Source organism: Balaenoptera musculus, chromosome 17, assembly GCF_009873245.2.
Source record: "Balaenoptera musculus isolate JJ_BM4_2016_0621 chromosome 17, mBalMus1.pri.v3, whole genome shotgun sequence".
In the NCBI taxonomy this organism is placed as follows: domain Eukaryota; kingdom Metazoa; phylum Chordata; class Mammalia; order Artiodactyla; family Balaenopteridae; genus Balaenoptera; species Balaenoptera musculus.
This window is the reverse complement of record NC_045801.1, coordinates 76210680-76235757: the sequence shown is the minus strand read 5'-3', so window position 1 is coordinate 76235757 and position 25078 is coordinate 76210680. Positions and strand designations below refer to the sequence as shown.

The 25078-nt window shown below is 41.2% G+C and overlaps 1 protein-coding gene across 2 annotated transcripts in view; it reads right to left on the bottom strand.

The window, feature by feature from the left end:
* Positions 1 to 8360: 8360 nt before the first annotated feature.
* Positions 8361 to 25078, bottom strand: part of PLAG1 (PLAG1 zinc finger) — a 46122-nt gene continuing 29404 nt past the window's right edge. The window contains exons 2-4 of one of the 2 annotated variants that reach the window (XM_036830781.1): positions 13183 to 13281; positions 10287 to 10645; positions 8361 to 9762 (exon numbers count right to left, since the gene is read on the bottom strand). In XM_036830781.1, the coding sequence (XP_036686676.1) occupies positions 8505 to 9762; positions 10287 to 10528 (1500 nt within the window). In that variant the 5' untranslated portion in view covers positions 10529 to 10645; positions 13183 to 13281 and the 3' untranslated portion in view covers positions 8361 to 8504. The remainder of the gene's footprint in view (positions 9763 to 10286; positions 10646 to 13182; positions 13282 to 25078) is intronic. The other variant, XM_036830782.1, reaches the window with a different exon arrangement.

The following is a 25078-nucleotide window of genomic DNA, read 5'->3' as shown; positions in this document are numbered from 1 at the left end:
GTACTAATAACAGATCAATTATGTGTTTTTAGAAACGGAGCAGTTTTGCAAGAACGACACTTTGAAAGGGGCCCCAAGAAAAAGATTAAAGTTCTCTAATTACAGCTAGAATAAACCAAAAGTTAAACCTTTGCAAAAATTCTACTACCATAAAACAGGAAACTTCCACAGCTTATGTGAGGAGCCATTGCACTTCCAACTCTCATCTCCCTCAGGATCTTAAGACCTTGACTAAGGTATTACTATAAATGGACCATGTTTTCAAAAAAGATTCAATCTACAAATGTTTCCACTTGTGCATTTAGAATAAACATTGGTTTACATGCCAAGTATGCCTCTCTTGGGCAGAGCAAGATTAGCCTGTTTACATTTTTTTTTAAAAAGAAAACTTGCTCAGTAGGAGAAAACCATTTTCATCTGCAATAATGGCAACCGAGGGCTTCCCTGGTGGCGCAGTGGTTGAGAATCTGCCTGCCAATGCAGGGGACACGGGTTCGAGCCCTGGTCTGGGAGGATCCCGCATGCCGCGGAGCAGCTGGGCCCGTGAGCCACAACTGCTGAGCCTGAGCGTCTGGAGCCTCTGCTCCGCAGCGAGAGAGGCCACGATAGTGAGAGGCCCGCGCACCGCGATGAAGAGTGGCCCCCACTCGCCGCAACTGGAGAAAGCCCTCACACAGAAACGAAGACCCAACACAGCCAAAAATAAACATAATAAATAAATAATTAAAAAAAAAAAGTTTAAAAAAAAAAAAAGAAAAAAAAAAAAATAATGGCAACCGACAACAAGGTTCTACAGTATAGCACAGGGAACTATATTCAGTATCCTGTGATAAACCACAGTGGAAAAGAATATGAAGAATGTACTGGCTTGGCCAAAAAGTTCGTTCGGGTTTTTCGGACGATGTTACAGAAAAACCCGAACGAACTTTTTGGCTAACCCAATCTATACAGGTATAACTGAATCACTGTGCTGTACAGCAGAAATTAACACAACATTGTAAATCAACTCTACTCCAATAAATAAATTTAAAGAATAATGGCAGCCAAAATAACAGTATGGTAAAGGAGAGTCTGAGAAATCCTTTATAGGTACAGTCTCCATTAAGTACTGTGCTCTTTTTCTGTTTCTTTTCTAAAGCAGTCAGAACCTGGGAATTTATGTTCTCTGCTATAACAGCATATCAGAGAGAAAGATGTTTCTACTTCTTCCAAGGTAAAACTAGCACCTCTAAAGAATGGCAGTTGTTGGAACTAGCTGTGGTAGTGTTTTCCAGAGAAACCGAAGCAATGGGATATGTATACCATAGAGATAGAGATTTATTTTAAGAAATTGGCTCACAGGACTGTCGAGGTTGACGAGTCCGACACCGGCAGGGCAGGCCAGCAGGCTGGGGACCAGGGGAGAGCTGGATCTGCAGCTCGAGTCCGAAGGCCGTTTGGAGACAGAATTCCCTTTTGCTTTTGGAGAGCTCACTTTTTTCTCTTAAGGCCTCCAACTGATAGGATGAGGTCCGCCCACATTATGGAGGGCAGTCTGTTTTATTTGAAGTCAGCTGATTATAAGTCGCACCTAAAAAAATACCTCCACAGCCGCATCTAGACCAGTGTTTGACTAGACCAGGCGTCCAGTCTGGGTACCATGGCCTAGCCGAGTGGACACATTAACCATCACATTAGCCAAGAGTCAAACATCTGCAGGTTAGACAGATTTATTATTGACCTTGTGTTGACTAGAATGCAGTCAAGACCTTCTGGGTCTTTTTGTTGTTTTGTTTTAGTTTTGGGCTGAAATTGCCAATATTTGACCATTTTTGATCTACAAAAATGGGTAACTGGGTACAACTCAATACAATATTTACGCTTTCCCACAGTTGCAGTGATGCTGTCCTCTTCTCTCTGATGCTTGATCAGGAAACAGCCTTCTTTCTGTAAAGCTGACTTCTTTGGAACGGCCCTAGGGCTTAGCACGAAGCAGTGCCTTTTGCTTAAGAAATGCTTAATTAAGGAAAAGTGGCAGCAAAACTCAAGCTGTCTATAGCCAGACTGAACTTTTTCCTCCCCTTAATGGTAAACCATCAGTATGAACCTTTCAGTTAACAAAAACATGAATGAAAAAGTCTTTTAGCCCCATTGGGTCTATGGTGCAGTAAGCAAACTGCATTTCTAATTAGTTTTCCATAAGTGAGAATATACCTTAAGTGAATTAATCCCAAACATCCTTTTTCAGAGTATTCTAACTATAAAAAGCGATAGCATTTTTCTTTCTATAAATAGTCCTTGAAATATTTCATATGTGTGAATTTAAATGAAAATGTATTTAGTGTTAATGCTAAGAATTAACAAAGTAATGCTTTTAGGTTTGCTGGAATTAAGTATGTAAAAAGAGGAACTGCAAAATTTGGGGTCACTGTGCATTTTCTTTACCTCTCTGAAGGTAGACAGCCTTAAGATAGGAAAGCCAAAGGTAAAGAAGGAATTTTTTCCTATCATAGTAAAAAAGGTGCTATGAGATACAAAAAAAAAAAAATTCTACAGTTGGCTCCTGGCCAGATTATTAACTGAATTTTCAGAATTAATGTCTCTCTTTCGAAGCTGCATGACTGTTTAACTGATGAATTTTAGATGAAATGACATTTGTGTGCTCACCATTTTGGTCCAGATGAATTGTCAAGGGAGGCTTTTCAGCAAAATTTTAGACAAGCAGCCCAAAGGGAACTTCTAAAAAGGTAATTTACAGGCAGGACTGACAGACAATAAGGGCTAAAGGAATGCTGAATGCCAATTTTATCTCACGTGAACAAGAAACATGATCAATTTATACATTCCTACAGCCTTTTGGGGATTCCTTTTTTGAATTCTCACCTGGATTAAAGTTTTGATGCATGATGTTTCGACTTTTTTATTTACAATTTCTGTCCTTCCTTTAAAGGTACAAAAGTTATAAAACAAAAGAAACCCTAGAACTTTACATTTCATTTCAGCAACCAAGTATTGTCCTAGAGGCAGCTATTAGAATCTTACATTTATCAAATGAGAAAATATTTAAAATTCAAAGGGAAAAAATGTTATACCAAATAGAAATTTATCATCTATTAAAATTTCAGGAAGATCTACATTATCTAAAGCCATTCTATAATTTTTATTCATATATTTTGTGGAGTTCACATATCTTTTTCTTACAGCAAACATAACACTGTAGGCCACAAGAAGCTGCAGCACTATTGTTTAATTAGCAGCAAATTAATATTTTATATCTGGGTAACTGGACAATAAATAGCCTGCTTCTTTGGATGTGGATGTTTAAAATGTAGTTATCACTGCAGCCTCGTAATGTGATTGCTAATTTACAGAGCTTATACACACACAAAAAATACGATCTTTGTCTATATTTTATACAAATACAACAGTAGTTTGTGAATACATTTTAAGTACATGATATACATGATAAGCCACTTGATTTCCCATATCACAGAATAGCGATTTTAAATGCAATAAAAATATACAAAATTCAGCCTGGAATGCAGAGTTTTTCTTTCCTATTTTGACTCAAAACTTTATCATTAGAACATTTTTAGAGTACTAGTCCAAACACTTTTTTCATCAGCTAAAAATACAATTTCAGCAGTCCAGCTTATGTTCAGGCATGATGCAATCCATTTCCGAATGGATTCCCAGTTTTTGTTAAATTCAAAGGGCTGTTAGTAACATACAGCATGTTCTTCACGCCACACCATATTATAAAGCCCACGTTTCGTTCTGAGTTACAGTCACCTTGTGGACAAAGCTGGGTTTGTTCTGGTAACATCTGCACGTCCGAGATTTCCTTTTGCAAGTGCACATGAATACATTGTTGTGGGTGGTGTAAAAGTCTTGTTAAAGACAAATGAAGTCACAGTATAAAAATATATTGTACACCTTTACGCCTAATGTAGTCCTTTTTTTTCCTATGGATAAAAAAAACACGACTGAATGAGACAGAGAAGTTTGTAGCACCATGAAGAGTTGTATCCCAAGTTACATTAGCAGCATGATCCAACAGAATATTGAAGGAGTGCTTCTGAGAAGATACACATTCATTCTGGTTCATCTGTACCACTGAAGCTTATACAATGAAGTGTTTTATACATTAGCAATAGTTCTGTTATTTCTAAGCTAGATAACTTATCAAAAGACACTGCCTTCCATCCTCAGAGGGCTGACAACGTTGGAGAAGGGCCTGGGGGGGTGATCCGAGCGTGCCTTTACCATTGTGGGTGGGATCATCTCGATTTATATGATCAAAAAGGAGCTCTGTATGGGTTTTTAGCACAGAACTACACAACACAACTTATGCGGCTCTATGGGATCACAACAGACTATCTGTGTGGTAGACAGCTGCTGACGCAGTATGAGAAAAATAAGACAAGGTCAACGTAGGCACTCATTTCTCAGAGATAACAGTCTGCCACTGCTAATGAAGAATACTCAGTATCTGAAAGATCTCCTCCAACGCCACATGGATCTCAGTAGGCTAGAAGCAACTTGGGTGAACTGGTATTTTTTTTTTTTTAATTTACATACTGGGAAGACAGTGTGTTTTGAGACACGTAAACCTTGTAAAAAAATAAACCATTGTAAAACCTTATGAAAAGACACACACTGATTCTGTGCAATATAGCAAATTGATAAGAAAACACTGTAAAAATGTACCTGTTTAAAATACCATCTACCATTTTTGAACACAAAGCATTATATATCAAAGGCCTACATATATATCATCTAATGGCACTTGAAACAAATTATAATAAGTCTTAAAATAAAAGGCATAACCTATAAGAAAGTTTCTGTAAAGGTTTAGATTCGTTTTGAAAGTGCTATATCTTGTAATATGTGTAGTATAGAGGTTGACCAAGCTCTATTTTTTAAAAAAATATTGGCCTATATATGTGTATTGCTTTCTAGATGAATGATCCTGAAAATATGTACTCTTTAACATTCATTATTAGCTTAATAAAGCAATCAGCTCTGGCTCATGTTTCAGTCAGTATATGGTTTTTAAAAACCGCTACTGTCCAAATTAACACAATATGTCACTATATTCCACAAGTGACTAAGAATAATAAAGCACAAGCAACAAATAGGCAAAAATACACAGCTTGGAAGAAACACTAAATGAAATTAAAAAGCTGCACAAAGAGTAGTGCATGATCTGCCAGGACAACTGAAGTTCTGAAAAATGGAACCTGGTAATAGGATTTTAAGATGCACATTGTAACAGTGACCAACAGCTATAAAGATGATATTTGCATCCATCGGTGGAGAATATTGCTTACGGTGTCAAGATCCTTCCACACTCATGCTTCTGTGTCTGGTGATCTAATTTGTACAAACACATGGAAGGTCAAACTGAATGAGGTTCAATATCTTGTCTGAGGTCCAAATTCTAAACTGAAATCTTTTTACTTAATGATAATCCCTTTTTTTTTTTTTTTTTTTTAAACCAAGCAAAGGCACTACTAGAAATTCCAGGGATGATGATTCTGGCCACCGGAGAATGAAAACAGCATTGGCAACAATTATTTTTAATCACATCCAGTTGACATAAAAATGTGTCAATTTTTTTTTTTTTTTTAGGAAAAAAAAAAAAAGAGTCAGTTCGGTGTTACAGCCTTGTCAGACCATTGTGCAATTAAAATAAATGAGTCAGCCTCATGTTTAATATAGATTCTCTCAAAAGGGGTTTAGTGACCGCTACAGTCAATTTAAAAAACAAATTAGCTGAATTCCCTCTTACTTGGAAGTGTTATTTCAAGTCTGTGGGGCAGCAACAGGCAAAGGGGTGTACATATTAAAATATGAGTCCACAATTTTAGCACTGGTGCCCTGGAAGATATGCCTCCATGTATTTGAATTCCACGCAGGGCGAGAATTAGGCTAAAAATATATATACCTACGTGGCGCCATTCCCCATTTCCAAAATGCTTTATTTAATAAATCCTGGTACTCCCTTTTTAATTTTTTTTTTAATTAGCAGTGAAATACAGCCTACTAAGGCCAACGTCTCAGTTCGTTGTTCTGACTTCTCTCTAAGCAAATTTTAGACAAAATAAAGTAGTGCTTCCACACTTGTATTTGTGATTTCTATTTAAAAATAGGTTTTCTATTTATTTGTGCTCTGTCACCAGATTTCTTTTTCCTTTTTTTTTTTCCAATGGTGATTAAAGCAATATTGAACACTAATCATTCAACTAGTGATTTAAGTAAGCAATCTGTTTCATAGAAACTAAAGGAGGCGGTAATAAAGCAGAGCTAAACGCCTACTTTCAGAGCAAATATTCTCCTAATCAAAAGCTTAGGAGCAGTTTGAAAAATTTAAAAATGTATTTCCTTATTAACATATATAATTTTAATGCCTTTGGAACACACTTTTTTTTTAATAAAATGTAACTTTTAATAATAACATTTAAATACATACGTATAAAAACTACTGCTCCTAGGATTAAAAAAAAAAAAAAATAGGAGCATGATAAAATATCAGGAGCCCAAGCTCCTTAAGAGAGCAACTTTGATTCTATGAAGTGCGATGTGTGTGTACATATATATAATATATATAGTGAAACCCCCATTTACATTATTACAATTTACATTTCTCCACAAATTATACTACTCCCCAATATTTTAAATAATGTATTCTATTCAGTAATCTGCACTCATTTTTAGGAATTCTTGGTAAACATCGAAATCTGCAGTGATAATTGGCCCTATAAAAGGGAAAAGAAGATTCCACATAGGGCAGATGAGTGCTCAGAAATATTTTTCTCTCTCTTTTTTTAAAGAGATATATACTCTTCTATAAACCCTCCCTCCTCATACCCACCCCAAAAGACAGGGTCCCCAAATAAGGTGTTAACAAGTGCTTACTAGATATGTTTCTTAGGTTGATGCCCCAACTGATTATTAGAAAAACAGAATAATAATTCGACCTTTGAGAACATATGCTGGTTGCCTAACATGAAGAAAGCCCACAGTAACTGTAGTTGTATTCATTGAACACAATGTTCTCGATTGTTCTTTTCACAATCACTAAGATAATGCTTGTTTTGCTTTACTTTTCTCCCTCCCTCTACAAATTCAACTTATTTGCAACGTTCCTCCCATTTCCCAGGGACGTGTAAAAGTGGGGTTTTACTGTATATATTTTTAGTCGCTTAAGACTTTGTGGTCATTCCTCAAATAGTTTTCGAATGCATTTAACTTTAAAGTCTCCGTCCAAAAATAGCAAGGAAAGATGAATTAACACTGAATAAGAAAGATGCCATGGGAGCAGGGCTGTTGTTTTGTTTTCTGTTTTTGGTGCTTAGGGACCACGAACTGCCTCAAATTCAGCAAGAAGTGACATAAGCGATGTGCTCTGACTAGACTCCTAAGGGATCTCCTTTCCACCCTGGCGACAGGGGACGCGATCCCCAGACAAGTTCCCAGGCAGAGCTGCAGGTCTCACATCCATCTCCCTGCCTAGGGTCTCTCACCCTAGAAGCAGAGACACCTCCCCTCCCCACCCCACCCTCCTCCCCCCATCCCCTGCTGGGATAAACACACCTGTGTTCCCCAACGGCTCTGGACTCTGGACCGACTGTGCACTGACAATCCAAGGAAAACTGCTGGCTGTGCTTGACCTACCCTCTGGCCATGTAAGGTGGAAAAGACGAAAGAGATCCATCTAGAGACTGACTGAAGACTCTGATGCCATACACTATTAGTATGAATCGAACGGAAAGAGAGCAAGAAGTATAAAACATGGCAAACATCCTGTGTACTAATTTAAGGCCAACTCTTAAGTAACGTGGAGTGCCGTGTCACCTTACTAGGGGTCTCTTTTTGCTACAGATACTGGTGCTTTGTGTTTCGGTTTTGTTTTTCTTATATGTGCATAATAAAGATGGCAAACATTTGAGCCAGACGATAGCAAGTCTTCAAAATATACTGACCTGAAATTATGGTCTATCTAAGAAACATATGTCATGTCCCCCGACTGGATTCTTAATTCATTTGAAGCTTTTGATTCTTAATCCATTTAGAGGCTAGTAAAAATTTTACAACTCTCAGGTCATTCATATACATTTTAGAAAATTTAACTCTCCTGCAAAATTTTTTAATGAGCCAAATGTCAAAAGGTAGAGCCATTGTTATTGGACAAAAAATGAAAAATTTAAGATCTAACAGTAATTGGAACACGGGGTTGGTAAGACTTTACTACTAATAATGGCTTTCCTATATGAGAAATCATCTTCAAATGTGACAGTTGGCAGTGAGTCAGGACAAAATACCCAGGTAAACATAACTGAACACAAATGGTTCCAAAGCTCATTTAAAAAGCTCGTTTCTATTTTATACTGGCTTAATGAAAACTGGTACTATACAGAAGCAGAAATGTTTATACTGTCTGAAAGTAGGCACTAAAATTAAAATGGTCACCTAAGGCAGGGCTACACACACACTTCTGTAACGGATCCGCATCGTGGAACCTACTGGAAAGCTTGATGGAAACGTGGCAGCGTTGTGCTTGTGCTTAAACTACTGGTGAAAGCTGCTGACAGTGAGTGCAGAGAGCCCAGACCTATGGTGCTGGCAGGATCCGGAAGATCCTGGGTTTGTGGCGGGAGCTGAGCCACAGAAGAATGTGCCTCCTCCTGGGGAGAGCTCACCCCAAGGCTCCCCACCGATATGGGGTTATAGGGGGGACCGCTTAATGGTATGAAATTAAACAGCTGAGAAAAGTCCAACGCTGCTGTGTTCAGGGGCTCGCTGATGGAAATCGAGCTTTTGGACAGGGAGAGGTCCCCTGTGCCGTCATCCAGGGACCCGATCTGCGGCTCCAACGCTAGTTTAGACGACGATGCTTGAGAGTCCTGGGAAGAGGGGGGCACGCTGCCTTGCAGTTCCATCAGGTAGCTCTCGATCTCCCCCTTCAGCGGCTGTTCCTTTTCGGGGATGGAAATCGCATATGAGGTAGAACTGAACGGGTATTTGAAAGAAAGGTGGTGAGAGGGGTGGACAGCATCCATGTCTATCGGGCACGTCATGCCCAAGGGCAGAGTTGTGATCATCTGGTGGGCAGACCCCGAGCTCTGCATGGACTGGAAAGGAGTGTTGTAGAGGTTCAGCTGCAGCGTGTTTGTGAACGGCTTCGACAACAGTTCGCTGGAAGGCAAGGACATCACCGGGAGGAGCTCGTCCTTGATGGGCACGGACACGTTGCAGGTAAAGGGATCCAGGAAGTCCACGGGCTCCGTCTTGACCTTCCGGAGTTCCTGGTTGTGACTCTTCTTCATGTGCCGCGTCAGGTGGTCCTTGCGCCCAAACCTCTGTGCACAGTACTGGCAGAGGAAGTCCTTCCTTCCCGTGTGCACCACCATGTGTCTGCGCACGTCCTTGCGCGTGTAGAAGCGGCGGTCGCAATGCTCGCACTGGTGCTTCTTCTCCTTCACGCCCCCCGACGACTTGCCCGCGTGGGACTTCAGGTGCTCCAGCAGCACGCCCGTGCTCTCGAACGTCTGCAGGCAGACCTTGCACGTGAGGTCGCCGCTCGTGGCCGCGTGCAAGGCCAGGTGCCGCTTGAACCCGAGCTTGGTGTTGTAGTTCTTGCCGCACTCTTCGCACGTGAACGTCTCTTTGTTGGGGTCGTGTGTGTGCAGGTGATTCTTCAGGTGGTCCTTCCGGTGAAACATTTTCTCACAGTAATTACACTTGTGGGTTTTCTCGGGAGAGTGCGTGGCCATGTGCCTTGAACACAGACATATTCTGTCAGCATCACGACAAAAACCGCCCGACCTCACTGTTCAAACGGAAGCTAAGCTGCTAGGCTAACACAGAACTTCCCTCGGCTCGGACACTCTTTTAACTTAATATGCATCTGCTACGAGGGTAGTTACCACACCTAAACACTGCAGAGCTGGAGCCATCTAAGTCGCCACTTTAGTTTTCACTGGTTTTTAGCGATTACAAACGTTAACGAGCAAGGCTGAATATACTCACGTTAATGTCCACACCCTTTTCTTGCAATTTCTTTTTGTACAAACGGAAATTCTACTCTCATTAAGCATTGCATTAAAAAAAAAAAAATCCAAAAACACTAACACATAAAAGTCTGTGACTTAGAATGCTAAAACTAGCCAACGTCTAATCTACTTAACATTTCTCTCTGCAAATCAGCGGAAAGATGTGGATACAAATATATACGTTTACAATGGCTTCAAATGGCCAACATAATAGAAAATAGAATCTGAAAGACAAATAGAGTTTAATACCTTTGTAATTTGTACTTAGAAACAAAGGCTTTCGTGCAGTCTTGTTGTATGCACTTGTAGGGCCTCTCTCCTGTGTGAGAGTAGGAGTGGACCTTTAATTTCTCAACACTGTTAAAGGCCTTGTCACACAGTTGGCAAGGAAAGTTTTTTCTTGGTTTGGTTTCACCACGCTTACGTTTCCCTGAAGGGACTTTCTGGGTATCTCTTACTTCTGACAAATCACCAGGAATGACAGTGGCCATCGCAGCCTAAACCAGGCCTTCTTGTTGGACACTTGGGAACTGCCCAACTCCACTAAATGATTTAGCTTTAGGTGGCTTCTCAAGTTTCATGTGGTCGTAAAAGAAAGCAAAAAGGGACTGGAAAAAAAAAATAAGAAACAACTAGTTTGTAACTAGATTTAATTTTTAAAAGTTTTATTTGCTATGTGATGCTTTTGAATTAAAAAAAAAAAAGAAACCATAAAATGGATTCAGCTGGTCTAATGTAATATCTGTAGGCTTCTTTATATTTGTCAAAACACATATTAACGCATTGCTCAGAATGAACAGTTCACAGATCCCCTGAAATCCCACCTGACAAACGTCGTACTCAGGGAAAGCAGTCGGGAACTCTCAGGAAGCATCAAGACATGATACTAAAAGTGGCATTATTAAAGCTTCACTTTTTACAAGGGACTAGAGGACATAAATCTCGCTAAGAACATAAAAATGTTTCCGCAAATATTTTAATGTCTAAAAATCATTTGTTCAATAATTTGTGCAAGCCAGGTCTAGTCACGCTCTGTGTTAGAGGAAAATATAGATTCGCAGCCGAAAACTCTTTCAGGCACCTTGTGAACCATTTACTCCAGGGAAGGAGTACTCAAGGCACAGACACCAGAGGCCTGAAAGAGTTGAACGCATCGCCCGAATTGAAAATTGATTCTTTATACCAGTGTCATCACACACAGAGGGATTTCTGAGTCAAGAGCAGAAATGACTTGTCTTCATAACGAACGTGCATTCTTGAAATGGTAAAACCTTTTGGTGTTACATTAGATGAGGATCATGGCTCCCTGTCTCTTGGGTGGAAGCAATGATTTGGCTGAAGTAATTTTCCCCACCATTTTTCACATCACAGAAAATGATGCTGTTCATTGGGCACCCGAGGTGAGTGGAAGAGCCAGAGCTGGGGGACCAGTCTCTGACACACCTGTGACCCGTGTGAGTGTGAGCACACCGGTGGGCCTTGTGGCTTAGTGCACAATACCTGTGCAGGGATACATCAGTGTAGAGGTGTGTCAGGTTGTAAAAGGTGTGTCAGAGTTTCGATTCATTATTGGTGCTGTGAGAAAGAAGGAAATGTATATATTGTGCGGCAAAGAGTATGTCTACCTAAACAAAAACTTAAATTGACTGAAACCTTTGAAAATTTGTGGACAAGAGATAGGAAATATTATCAACTGTATTTCTCAGAGGAAGAAAGCAACTCCCCAAAGATCCAATTGATATAAACAAGTTAAATGATTCCTCAAGGTTCATGAAGGCTAGTTTTTAGCAAGGTATTTATTTTTAAGAGACACAGAAATAATACCAGCAACCTCTTTGAAAAAGATCTGATTTTAAATTGAAAATTGGCATGTGGCTAAATGACTGTCATCAGCTACTAATCAATTGGATTTCTCATCCTATTATATATTCAGAAAACAAGGAAAACCAATTTCTTTGTTTCACTTGTGTTTTGGCATCAGACTGACACTTGCCCTCGCGAGCTAGATGGATGATCTGACTTTTGCAGATTCCAGTTATCCTTTTGCAGGAGCTCCAAATTTAACCTACATTTTTGTAAAATTAAGTGTACATTACAACAGATCCTACTGCATTTTAATGTAGAGGCTATCGTTAAACAGGCAAAATATAGCAATTATCCACTCATTTGATTAAAGTGTACAGCATATGGGTAAATTAATTGGTGTCTGGTTCACACAGCCTTTCTTCTTCAGTGGGTAGATACAGGCAAGGCCTTGCTTCACGCTGTTCAAATTGCCTAAGTCTCCTTTGCAGTTTAAAACTGACATTAACACAATTAATGCAACTGACGTTACTACTGCTAACACAGTATGTTCCCTCTGGTTTTAGATTTTTCTGCATCTCAAGGACTTGTTCTTTTCCTGTTATATTTTCATTCAAGAGACAGCTTCTCTGCCTCTCTCAGAAATATCTAAACAGCTATTCTGCTGTAACCAGTAATGACACTGTAAATTGGTATAAAGCATTCTGCCAAAGCAGGAAAAAAGAATAATTTTGACTCTCTTATTTCCTAACATGATGCTTTTGCGCACCTATTTAGAACATTGTGGGAAACAAGCTGATAAAATTTTCAACTGTAAAATCAACATGGAATGCAAAGTATCTAAATCCCTGTATATAGCTAATATCTGAAAATATTTCAAAGACTGGTCATATTTTGCCATTATTGTGTTATGAGACCCAACCATAATTGGGCAGAGAATTCCAGTTGAGAAAAATAACAACTTCTAAGTTATTGAAAAGAATGTACTAAAAGTGCACCATGAAACAACAAACATTTGATCGTATGAAAATTGGTGATACTCAATATGGAGTAACAAATGAATTCTGTTATCTTTGGATGTACAGACTGAGCAATGAAGAATTGCAGATTTCAAATATTACACTTTTCTAAGACCAGCTGAAATTTTTTCATGGCTAACAATATCTTTTATCTCAATATATTACAAAACTCAAATTACTTATAGGTGCATTTAAAAACTACAGGATAAACATAAAGTTGCGAGCTCAACATTGAATAAAAATCCAAATTCATAATATTCATAGCAATCAAATACTTTAAAGATACGTGCATAAAACTATAGTGATTTCTCTTCAATGCATACCTGATGACAGATGGAAAAAGCGTCAGACCTTGATCTTAGCCAGTTCCATTGACTCTTCGTGGAAGAGAGCGGAATCCAGTCCTTCCCATTTTGGCCAATCTATGAAACAAAAAATAAGAATGGACTACACTCTAAACGGAACCAGTCCGCAAGTGACGGAAAATACAGGATCAAAGAATGGCAATTTCATGACACATGCTTTCATTCCGTACTCTGCTGAAGAGTCATGCATTAATTTTCACCAATTGCAAATCTTTATTAGTTCAAAGCACATTTACATGACCAAATTAAGGCAGAAACAAAAAGTAAAACAGTATTACCTAGATAAATGGCATTTGGTGATGCTGAATGACTCCCCACTTCTTTCCCAAATTCAATTTAATTTTTTAAACCTAACTCGCCTACTGAGAGAAATGGACATCAGGGTTACTATTTGTAAACCAAACGGATCAAGTTTTCATTAAGCTAAATAATATTCGGGAAGAGACAAGCTCAGTTCTCTCTCGGGGAGAGCACACCTGTAGCCTGACCGCAGCCCAGCAGGCTCCCGAGGACAGCACCTCCCACCCAGGCTCACACGGCACACGGCTGTGCAACGTGGGCTTCTCTGGGCTACACTTGTGTTACCTGCGATACCCGCCAATTTATTTCTCAGAATGCTGCAAGCGCTGCTGAAATGTAGCAATAACTCTGTGCTCCTTAGATTTCAAAAGCATGCAAGGGAAGTTAAATATAGGTTTGCTACAGGAGAATGGGTGTCAGGAAGAAAGCATCATTTGGTTTTAAGAGATCATTGTTGAAAAATCTTAAAATATCTTAAAAAATGCTATTAGTAGCATGATCCTCAGTAGACTAAGAACGCGCATAGAAAAAAATCTGCTAATAATTCTGACTGTACAAGTAAATGTGAAAAGAATAATGGTCAAAAAGCAAAAAAAAAAATAGAATTATCTATTATAGAGAGTACAGGGTAGTAAACCCTGAATAGTTTAAAGATGACCATTCAGAAATCATGATTATGACAACTTGAGAGGGATAATACAAATCAAATAGTTAGAATAAGATTCACCAATGACAGGTTAAATGAAAATAATTTTACTTAACATTCTAAACACAAATCTAATTAATTTCCCCTGAAATCAAATTTTCACATACTTTAAGAATTTGATGATGTGTAAATAAAATATTTAATAGAGGGCATTCAAGCATCATTACAAAAATACTAAGGGTATATTTGAAAGCAGCATTATTCTCATAGTTTAAAAGACAAGAAAAATAAAAATGTAGACTAATAAAGGATGTTTAAAAAGTTAAAGCAAAAGCTCCATTGTTTTGTAAAGCACAGGACATGCATAAATGGAAGAACTGAATTCTGCACATCAAAATTGCAAAATAATAAAATTAACTTTGTAAATACTTACTTGCCCAGGGCACATACTGAGTTTTGGGTAGGCTAATTAAGAATACGAAGGCCTATTTTGCGCATTATGTTATTGTGATAATGTAAATACCTTACAAGTGGAGGGTGTTTCCATCTCTATCACCTCCCTGGAATTCAATGGGCCTGAGAGGCGGATGCTTTTATCACCATATCCATTGTAAGGTGAGAGGCCCAGGGAAGCTGAACATCTCCACAGCACATATGTGGTCAAGAAGGGGCTAGTTCCCTACGTCACTCTTATTCTACTGCATTCTAGGAGAAGGGCTGATTGGCAAACCAATTTGAGAGTGCATAAATCCTGTCATTGCACTTAAAAGGCAAGAACAGGTGACAGTGCCTATTTCTCTATCGGAGCTGCCAATACGATCCCCAAACAGAAACACATTTAAGATTTAAAAAGCTTCTTTTAAATAAAGACGGTTGGTAAAGTAAACTTTAAGTAATTTAAATAGCAGTTCAAAGAACAACTAGTATATCTGTCTTAGTGGATAGTGATTTGGGTAGAAAAAAATCTAAAACCAAAGTTGACTAGTGAACAATAAACTTACATATTTTTTTCTTTTTTCCCCTGACCAATATAAATTTTATTGCATCTCAAATACATCCATAAAAATTTTATTTACGCTTACTGTTCAATGGCGTTTGTAATAAAAACCCTTTAGAGTCAAAATGTTTCAGTACAGTTTAAAATTGTCTGTCTCTCGATTTGAAATGTTACAATAGTCTACAAATTACCCCAGTTACATATTTTACAGCTTGAAATAAAATAATAAATAGGTATCATTTTCATTCATTTTATCACAAAACATAATTCCAAAGTCATGGTTAATTTCCCTAAATTCAGCCTAATTATTTTGAGTTCTTATGAGTGGCTAATTATTTCCCCAAACAAAGGAAACCAGAAGCTATCTAGAGTTCATTATTATTTGGCTTGGTATAATAAACATAAATACAGTTTCCATTCATGGAATCCTAACTAAAATGTCAACTAAAATTACCTGTGTATTCTCTTTTATACTGTTAAGAAAAACTTTAATTAATTTATTTTTAACATCTTTATTGGAGTATAATTGCTTTACACTGTTGTGTTAGTTTTTGCTGTATAACAAAGTGAATCAGTTATATGTATACGTATAACCCCATATCCCCTCCCTCTTGAGTCTCCCTCCCACCCTCCCTATCCCACGCCTCTAGATGGTCACAAAGCACCGAGCTGATCTCCCTGTGCTATGCGGCTGCTTCCCACTAGCTATCTATTTTACATTTGGTAGTGTATATATGTCCATGCCACTCTCTTACTTTGTGCCAGCTTACCCTTCCCCCTCCCCGTGTCCTCAAGTTCATTCTCTATGTCTGCATCTTTATTCCTGTCCTGCCCCTAGGTTCATCAGAACCATTTTTTTTTTTAGATTCCATATACACGTGTTAGCATACGGTATTTGTTTTTCTCTTTCTGACTTACTTCACTCTGTATGACAAACCCTAGGTCCATCCACCTCACTACAAATAACTCAATTTCGTTTCTTTTTATGGCTGAGTGATATTCCATTGTATATATGTGCCACATCTTCTTTATCCATTCATCTGTTGATGGACATTTAGGTTGGTTCCATGTCCTGGCTACTGTAAATAGAGCTGCAATGAACATTGTGGTACATGACTCTTTTTGAATTAGGGTTTTCTCAGGGTACATGCCCAGTAGTGGGACTGCTGGGTCGTATGGTAGTTCTATTTTTAGTTTTTTAAGGAGCCTCCATACTGTTCTCTATAGTGGCTGTGTCAATTTACATTCCCACCAACAGTGCAAGAGGGTTCCCTTTTCTCCACACCTTCTCCACCATTTATTGTTTGTAGATTTTTAAGAAAAACTTTTAAAAAGCATTGTGACTACTATTCTGAAAAGTCTGCAACAAAATTTGTACTCCAGCTTTTCTTTTTTACATATCAAAGATTGGTTACTATGCTTTTTCTAATAATTAAAGTTCTTTGTCTTGATCTAAAGAATCATGAAGCAACACAGAAAATATACATATACCCATTTCAAATTGCCCTAAGATGAAGTAACACTTCAGAATACCTGCCCAGTTTTTGCTGGTACCAGAACAGACGTTTTTTTCCTAGGGCAACTTTGCATACACAAAAACAGTAATTAAAGGGGATACAGTGTGTGTGCCCGCACACACACAGGTTTATTATCTCCGTGTTTTACATTCTAAAACGGTGACTCACACAAAAAAATAACAAGCGAAATGAATCATACATCAGAGGGTCTACTAAAACGAATTCCTATGAGGATACTGGCAACAGAACAGGCCTGAATTAAAACTGTTTCTGTACTTAAAATTTCACAGTTCTAAAAGTCATTTCTCTAAGAGCTGTGAAGTTTTACAACACTTACCTGCATCAATAATTCTTTCATATTTAAGTTAAAACTCAAGCATATACTTTGCAAATTAAGGGCAAATGCCATCATAATCAAAGCTTTATTCTCCTTCATGCTAATCATAAAACACCATTAGTAAACAATTCAGAAAATGTCAACATTTGCTTAAAACATGTTTTTCATATAGAGTAAATAGGTGGGTTGCAAAAGGAAATTTACCAGTAGTTAATACTTTAATTTACGTGTATAAAATACAATAAAGCTTTGAATAATGTGAAAGAAATTATTAACACGATAACATAATTGAAGTCAATTCTGAAGGGCAACAGCACACTTAGAACACTTCTTTGATCCTGTATGATAATGTGGAATTTTGTACAGCATTCAATTTTTGTAGGTCTGTAAAATCACTTATTAATAAAAGGAAAAAACATATCTTGCAAGTATAAAAATCTAAGACAGCATTAAAAGTAGACTGTAGGCAGCATTGGGGCAGGAGCTGTGTTAGTTTCATTCGCTGTTGTTTCCCATAAAAGGAAGTAGAGTTTTTGTTGAATGAATGAAAATAATTAAAGCAGGACAAGTGCTTTCCAGCAAGGAAGTGAACTATAGGCTCAACCCCCACAGTAGACACAGGACAGAATACATGTATCTAAGTTCAAGTAAAAAATAATACAGTGTGGACACAATTTGGTCCAACACACTAAATAAGTCACTAGAAAGGGACTCCCTAAACCTAACAGCTATTCATAAGGCCTTAGATTAAAACAATAGTAACTGCAGTAAAAGCTGTCTAAGATACTCGTTTTGTTTCCGAAAACAAGCATCCTCTGATTGACCTTACTGCTAAGGAATCAATTAGTACAAGTGTATAATATCAGTTTGGTCCACATTCATTCCTAATAAAAATTTCTAAAGTGCAAACATGCCTGGAGCCTGCGTCCATGCCTGGCATAGAGCAGGAAGGATGGCTGGATGGTTAGGTGGTTAGAGAGGCTGCTGATGCCGCAAGAAGACGGGAAGGAGTAGGGCGCCCGCCCAGAAGCAGGAGACATGGCAAAGAGCGGGGTTGCACCTGACCTGACCCACCCAAGTTGTAAGCAGGTACCCAAATGACTCGTACCCGGAATACCAAAAATTACAGAACTTATCTTCCTATGGTAGATGTCGTTAACTGATATCAATCAACTGTCAGGATGCCTTTTTAGAATTACTGTATGTGATATTTTCAACTTTTGAGCAATTCATTAAAATGCAGTTCTAGGACAACACTTTTGAAACTTACCATGCAACTTAGCCTTACAATATTTAGAAAGGCTTATATTTAATATACAAATACTGAAAGCCAACAGAGACCTGAAAGGAGTAGCAGACCTATTTGTTTTTAGGAGCCAAGAGGAAAAAGTCAACGAATTCCAAAGTGCAATCAACAAATTCCAACGTTAGTTCTCTTATCTGCACGACAAGGAAGTTCCTTTGGGGACCACCTGGAGCCTGGGTGTGGCTGTTTATTTCATTTTCTAGCGTCCCCAGAAAAGCGAAGAGACAATCTGATGAAGACGGACTATTAAAACACATTTTACCTTTCAATTCAGAAATGTTTTCCTTGGTTAATTATTTCATGGAGCAAAAATGTCATGTTAGGTTATAAAGTTTTTCTTCTCTTTTAAAAGCTCTTTTAAGGATCCATAACTTAGAAGTTAGGCATTTCGTTTTAACTCCTATGTGGGAGATTTTTCCTCCTATGGTTGTATATTCATTTCAAAATAAAAAAACCTGAAAACTACAGATGGGTGGTATACCAGGGTATTTTCGTTCTCTTCACATGGGCAATTAGTATTTGCAAACAGGAAATGAGAGCAGAATGGTGCAAAAGAAATGATGCCAGAGAGAGAGAGACAGAGAGAGCACAAAGAATCGCAATTACATCTGAATACAAAGTAAGATTGCTTAATCACACGTTAACTATTTTTAGAGGTTTTCCTTTTTTTTTTTTTTTTTTTTTTTTTTGTATAAAGCATTTCCAAAATACTGGTGCTCAGGCTAGGATTATAAAGTAGGCAGCTCGCAGGTCAGCTCAGTCTGAAAACTGCATGTGTCCCAAATTATGATTAGTTGTTTTTATGTTTTTCTTACCACTGACCCCTCAAATTTCTGGGGCTTTAAGGAAAACGCTTGACACCAACCATAAAAATGTTCACACTGAAGGACCCCAAACATTTGGAGGGCGTGCCTCTGTTCATAAATGGCTAGCTGCCTAATGCTATTAAAATCACAGATATAGCATCTCAGGTTTGGCCTTCCCAAGCATACACACTCAGTCTGTCTCTACCTATACATTTAACAGGAGGCAGAGATAGCGCACCATAAAACAAGAGGGGCGAGGAAAGAAAGTTTCACCTAGTTACAAAAGCTCATGCAAAGAACTAGTTTCAAGCCATCTCAAAGTCAAGCGCACTTTAAACGTAGGCCCATGCGGTGGTACACGAGACAAGGCATAACTGTGTGAGGTGTGTGTGTGTGTAAAATCTTCAGGAGCACCAGACAACGTAAGGACAGAGGACCCCGCACCCAGGGGAGGCTCTACGTGTGCCATCACCCTGTCCTCCCCAAGCTGCACCCGTGTGACTGTCCAGGGCAAGACCACTTCTACTGATTCCCACAGAGTTGAAGGTGAATGGGATCCGCTCTGGGCAAGACTGTCAAGTCAGGGGACCTGTGCCCTCCCCCGAGCTGTCACAATTAGAAGAGAACCGAGAATTATATTCCTTGACCGATTTTAGTTGAGTGAGGATGAACTTTTTTCAGAATGAAGTTTTTCAGAACTCTACCTCTCTGAGCTTTTTACCTCTAACATGGATTGTAAAACTCATGTTGAAATTACCTGTCTCTCCCCCGGGACTGTAAATTCATCTACAGGGAGACCGTCAGTCACCCCACATCCCTGGCATGGTGCCCTGGCCTGTGGTGACACTGGATGAATACTTGTGGAACACACTATAATCCCTTTAAGGAATTTCAGGAATCAACGCAAGCAGGTAAACATGTTTTGGGGTTCCGGAAACCTCAAATGAGTTTAAAAGCAAACTGAGAAGACAAACCCTATAGGATGAAGTCGTTAGTCCTGGCACAGGGGTGGAAACCTAGGGGAGCATTGCAGCCCCTGGGAGGCCGTGGGTGTCTAAAGCTAGGGAGACATGGGCATGTCCACTCACAGGCCCGCGGGGGACCTGACGGGCGGGGAGGCACCCCCTGGGCGGCACCCAGTTGGCCTGGATTTTCAGGACGTTTCTGCTGTCAAATGCTCTGCTCCATAGCTCGAAGAGCACGTGGAACCTGTACTCGTTATGATTTATTGTTGGGAAATGAATGGTTTTACGGGAAAGAAAAAGGAACAAAGTAAAGTTCAAAATCTTTCAAGAGGATGCTCTTCCTGTGATATTAAATGGGGGGATGAAAACCGAAAACGGCAGAGAAAATTTTTGACTAGTTACAGATACAAGAGAAATGAAAAAGGAGAGAATCTGCATAAGCAGAGTTGGCTAAGTAAAAGTAATGAAAACATTTTTTCTTTTTCTAACTGCTCAAAAACAGCTTCATTAAAAGAGAGTGTAAAAACTACAATGAAATAGAAAAAGAAAAAAATCCATAACCCGTGAACACTAAAAAACCATTAACATCTTCATATATAATTAAAAAATACTTACAACATACGAACAACTAAAAGTTTATTCTGACTTGATTTTCATGCTTATTCTTCAGAGTGTGCTGAGATTAGAGGATTTCAACCAGCTCAGTTTATGGGTCTTTTATCCCATCAGAACTCTGTCCCTCTGCACCGGGAGACCCTGCCTGGCTCTTAGGCTTGGCCGCGTCCTCCTTTCCTGGGGTGCTGCCCGCCTACCGTCGGTGGAGTTCAGGGCCTCGAGCCCATCCTCTGGCCCGGGCCCAGGTTCCTAAACCTCCATCCTGTATTTGAGGTCTCACTGACAAACTTACCTGGTACCAAATCCATGTGTGCCTGGATTTCCAAGTATCGCTACACCTTGATCTGTGCCACTGAGCTGCACCTTACAGGCTGGGAAATCTAGAAGCCTGAGTTGTCCTCTTTCCGACAAGGCCAGCAAACTGCTGCTGTCCCACTGAGGTCCTCGTTCTAGCATCTGCCGCATCCCAGCCAGCGGAACAAGCTCCCCTCCCCACCTGCCCAGAGTTAACCAGACCCTTCCCAGTGGACAGAAAGAGATACAGTGGTACCACGGGATAATCTATCATGCTGGGCAAGACTCGGAGAGGGAAGAGTTTAAGAGTTTATCTGCGGGTGATTTGGGGAACATGGACAAATAAGCTTTTACAGCAGCTCTGCGTTTTGTGCACAAGGTAAGGAAAAACTGCTCGTTGCCAGGATTCCAATCCTTCCATTAGACTGTAACTATTAACGAAGTCCTGTTGAACATGATACATTTTGATGGACCTTAAAATAGTAAGTGGCATGCTTATTATGTGGCAGGCTTTTCAAAGCTTTTAATGTCATATCTTATATTATTTCGAAGCTGGAATAAGCGATCACTTTGAAAGCCATGCCATATAATGATAAAAGCCACCTACCTGGGGCCCTGCTCCAAACTCTAGCAAGGCAACCTTATTAATAGACCATCACAGAATGAAGCATTCTGGGTGCCAAATACGGTCAAGGCAGCACCAAGAGGCAACCTAAAAAAAAAAGAAGAGTTAGTTTGAAATTCCAAAAGTCAGACCCAGCTTGGTTAATGGCATATGAACCAAATTGGTTTTTTAAAATTCATTATCACTTATTCACATCTTTATACTTTATTGGAAAATCTATCTCAAATTCTGTTAGGAACAAATGTGAAGCAAATAAAATATTTACAGTACGTTGAAAAATGAAAAGTAAACAAATCAATATCCCTAGGTTTATATACTTCCCCCCCGAATCGCAATGAAATTATCTGGGTTGTTTGTATTTTTATTGGTAAAATATTATTCCAAGTTTACTGCTATTTCTCAAAATTGCAGCTTATTTTCTTCGTTTATATTCTAAACACATCCATGATTTCCTCTGTAACACAGTTTTGAGAAGAACCTCTTGGGTTGTATATTTTGTTCTGAATAACGGGGTGAGGGAGAAATCCTGCTGGACGAGTGTTTCCCCCAGGCTGTGTGTTCACAGGGAGGGGTGCAAACCACGAGCGCCCCGAAGGAGAGGCAGAACAAGGAGAGGGGCGACCGCCCAGCTGCTGTGCTGCTCTCCACGGTGAGGCTACCATTGGTTTTAAAGTGAATTCGCAGGTGGCAAGCAAGCCCGTCTTCAACGCAAAGAAAACCCCAAGTGAGTTCTGAAGCTCCCAATGTGCTTGTCCTGAGCTTCCGTATGTTGTGCAGGTGATGAAGACCTACACCTACAGGCGCTGACCAGGAAAGAAAGGGGCGCCAGGACCTCTGTGCAGAAACCACCTGCTTCACTTCCCTGGACCAGGGCTCAGCGTGCAGCCACATGTGCCCACCCCTCCGGTAAGACAGACAGCTGACACCGACGTAATAACTGTTACTGGCCTCTATCCCATGCGGCACCGATCTGAATCACCCTGTTCTCGAGGTGCACAGGGGCTGCAGCTGCAGGAAGGACGCCTTATGTCAGGGCAAGCAGCGTGACGGTTAAAGTAAAAGCTGCCCCAAGGTGGTATTAGAGTGACCCCTCGACAGCAAAAGCAATACTGTATGGTATGAACAAGTGACAGAAGGTCAGAAAAGGAAAAGAATACTGTGGACTTTCGCCCTGAAGGACGCACAGCGCAGACGGGAAAAGGGGTGTGGCGAGCATGCCGGTTAGCCAGGACTCACAGGTCACCCCTGCGGTTACAGGGTCCAGGGTGACCCGTGTAGCGTAGTCACAGACGTCCTAAGGGTTCAGATGCGAAAAGTGCAGGGGAGCCCCAGGGCAGGGACCGTTGCGCTCATGTACTAGTGATGAGAAGCAAGTGTGAGACAGCGAAGGGGTCCACGGCACTGAGAACAAGTCCGGGGGAGGTGGAGGGGCGGGGACTTCGATGGGATGCAGGAAACGGGGCTGGATGAGCACAAAGCCCGAGCTGAAAACCAGCAAGAAGAAGCCCTTCCCAGAGAGAGGCCGCCTGTGAGCCAGCAGTGTTGACAAAGGACATGCGGCGGGGGGACAGAGCTGGCTGAGTCGCCTCCTCTCGCTCAGGGCCAACCCCGTTACCGGTCGGCTCACGGTGGAGCCTCCTGACCACCACGATAGGACCAAACCAGGCCATTTAGAGGCGGAGTGGCAGGCAGAGCGTCGAGAAGGAAGGAAAAGGTGGCAAAACCCGCAAAAAGACAGAGCTGCTAAGGGTTCCGGAACGCCCCTGCCATTGCCGCACAGAGTTGACCACTCAGGCTTGAGGACACCAGCCTTCAGCAAGAAAGACTGTGGGGCGGGGCGGGGGGGGGAGACCGGGGCCGGGAGCAGGGGACGCCCCTCCACGTGGGTGCCAGCGGAGGGCCCGGGAGCAGGGGACGCACCTCCACGTGGGTGCCAGCGGAGGGCCCGGGAGCAGGGGACGCCCCTCCACGTGGGTGCCAGCGGAGGGCCCGGGAGCAGGGGACGCCCCTCCACGTGGGTGCCAGCGGAGGGCCCGGGAGCAGGGGACGCCCCTCCACGTGGGTGCCAGCGGAGGGCCCGGGAGCAGGGGACGCCCCTCCACGTGGGTGCCAGCGGAGGGCCCGGGAGCAGGGGACGCCCCTCCACGTGGGTGCCAGCGGAGGGCCCGGGAGCAGGGGACGCCCCTCCACGTGGGTGCCAGCGGAGGGCCCGGGAGCAGGGGACGCCCCTCCACGTGGGTGCCAGCGGAGGGCCCGGGAGCAGGGGACGCCCCTCCACGTGGGTGCCAGCGGAGGGCCCGGGAGCAGGGGACGCCCCTCCACGTGGGTGCCAGCGGAGGGCCCGGGAGCAGGGGACGCCCCTCCACGTGGGTGCCAGCGGAGGGCCCGGGCGGGAGCAGGGGACGCACCTCCACGTGGGTGCCAGCGGAGGGCCCGGGCGGGAGGAGGGGACGCCCCTCCAAGTGGGTGCCAGCGGAGGGCCCGGAAGGGGGAGACGCCCCTCCACGTGGGTGCCAGCGGAGGGCCCGGAAGGGGCTTCCAGCGAGGAAGAGAGAGGTGGGCACTGGAGGAGGAGAAAAACGGTAGGGCGCTGGTTAGAGGCGGGGTCGGGGTGCCTGGCGGGAGAAAGCAGAGAACGCTGCGGGGCTGAGGATAAAGAGGCAGGGGAGAAACGGGGACAAGGCAAACCACGGCCGAGAAAACGGACACGTTTTCCTCGTACATGATTACAGACCTAAGAGAGAGGCACACTCACCCAGGCAAGTTTTCTTCTGGTGAAAGGGGTAAGCGATGCAAGGAGTTTGCTTAACTTGGCCAGTGTCAACAGAGCCAAGCGAGAGGGGTGCGTCTGGTAAGGAGGCAGGAGGAGCAAGGCGCTTGGCCTGGGGACAGCAGCCAAGGCTACAGGGACCCCGCGGAGGACAAGAGAGGGGTGTCCAGGGTCATCCTTGAGGCTTTTACAGAAACACACTTGCCATACAAAACTAAATTTCTTAAGATACAAGGACGTGAGGCACAGCGCAGGGCATGTAACCAATATTTCATAATAACTTGAAATAGATTATAATCTATAAAAATATCGAAACACTGTTACATACCTGAAACCAATATAACATTGTAAATCAACCATACTTCAAAAAATGATTTTAAAATTAATTTTAAAAATTAAGTGGTTTAATTATTGCTGTTGGGAGTGTAAACCATTGAAACTTTTCTGGAATACACTGTGGAAATAGGTAGTCAAAGCTAAGTGTACATGTATGTTGACCTGATAAATCATTTCTAAAAGTATAAGGAAAAAAGCTGAGAAACAAAGATTTAAGTACAGGCATATTTTAAGAATAAATGTTGATAATGTCTAATAAAAGGGGTAAAGTAGCATATGTCTATATGATAAGATAACTACGCAGCCATTAAAAACATGCATTTAAAAAACATTAAGTCAC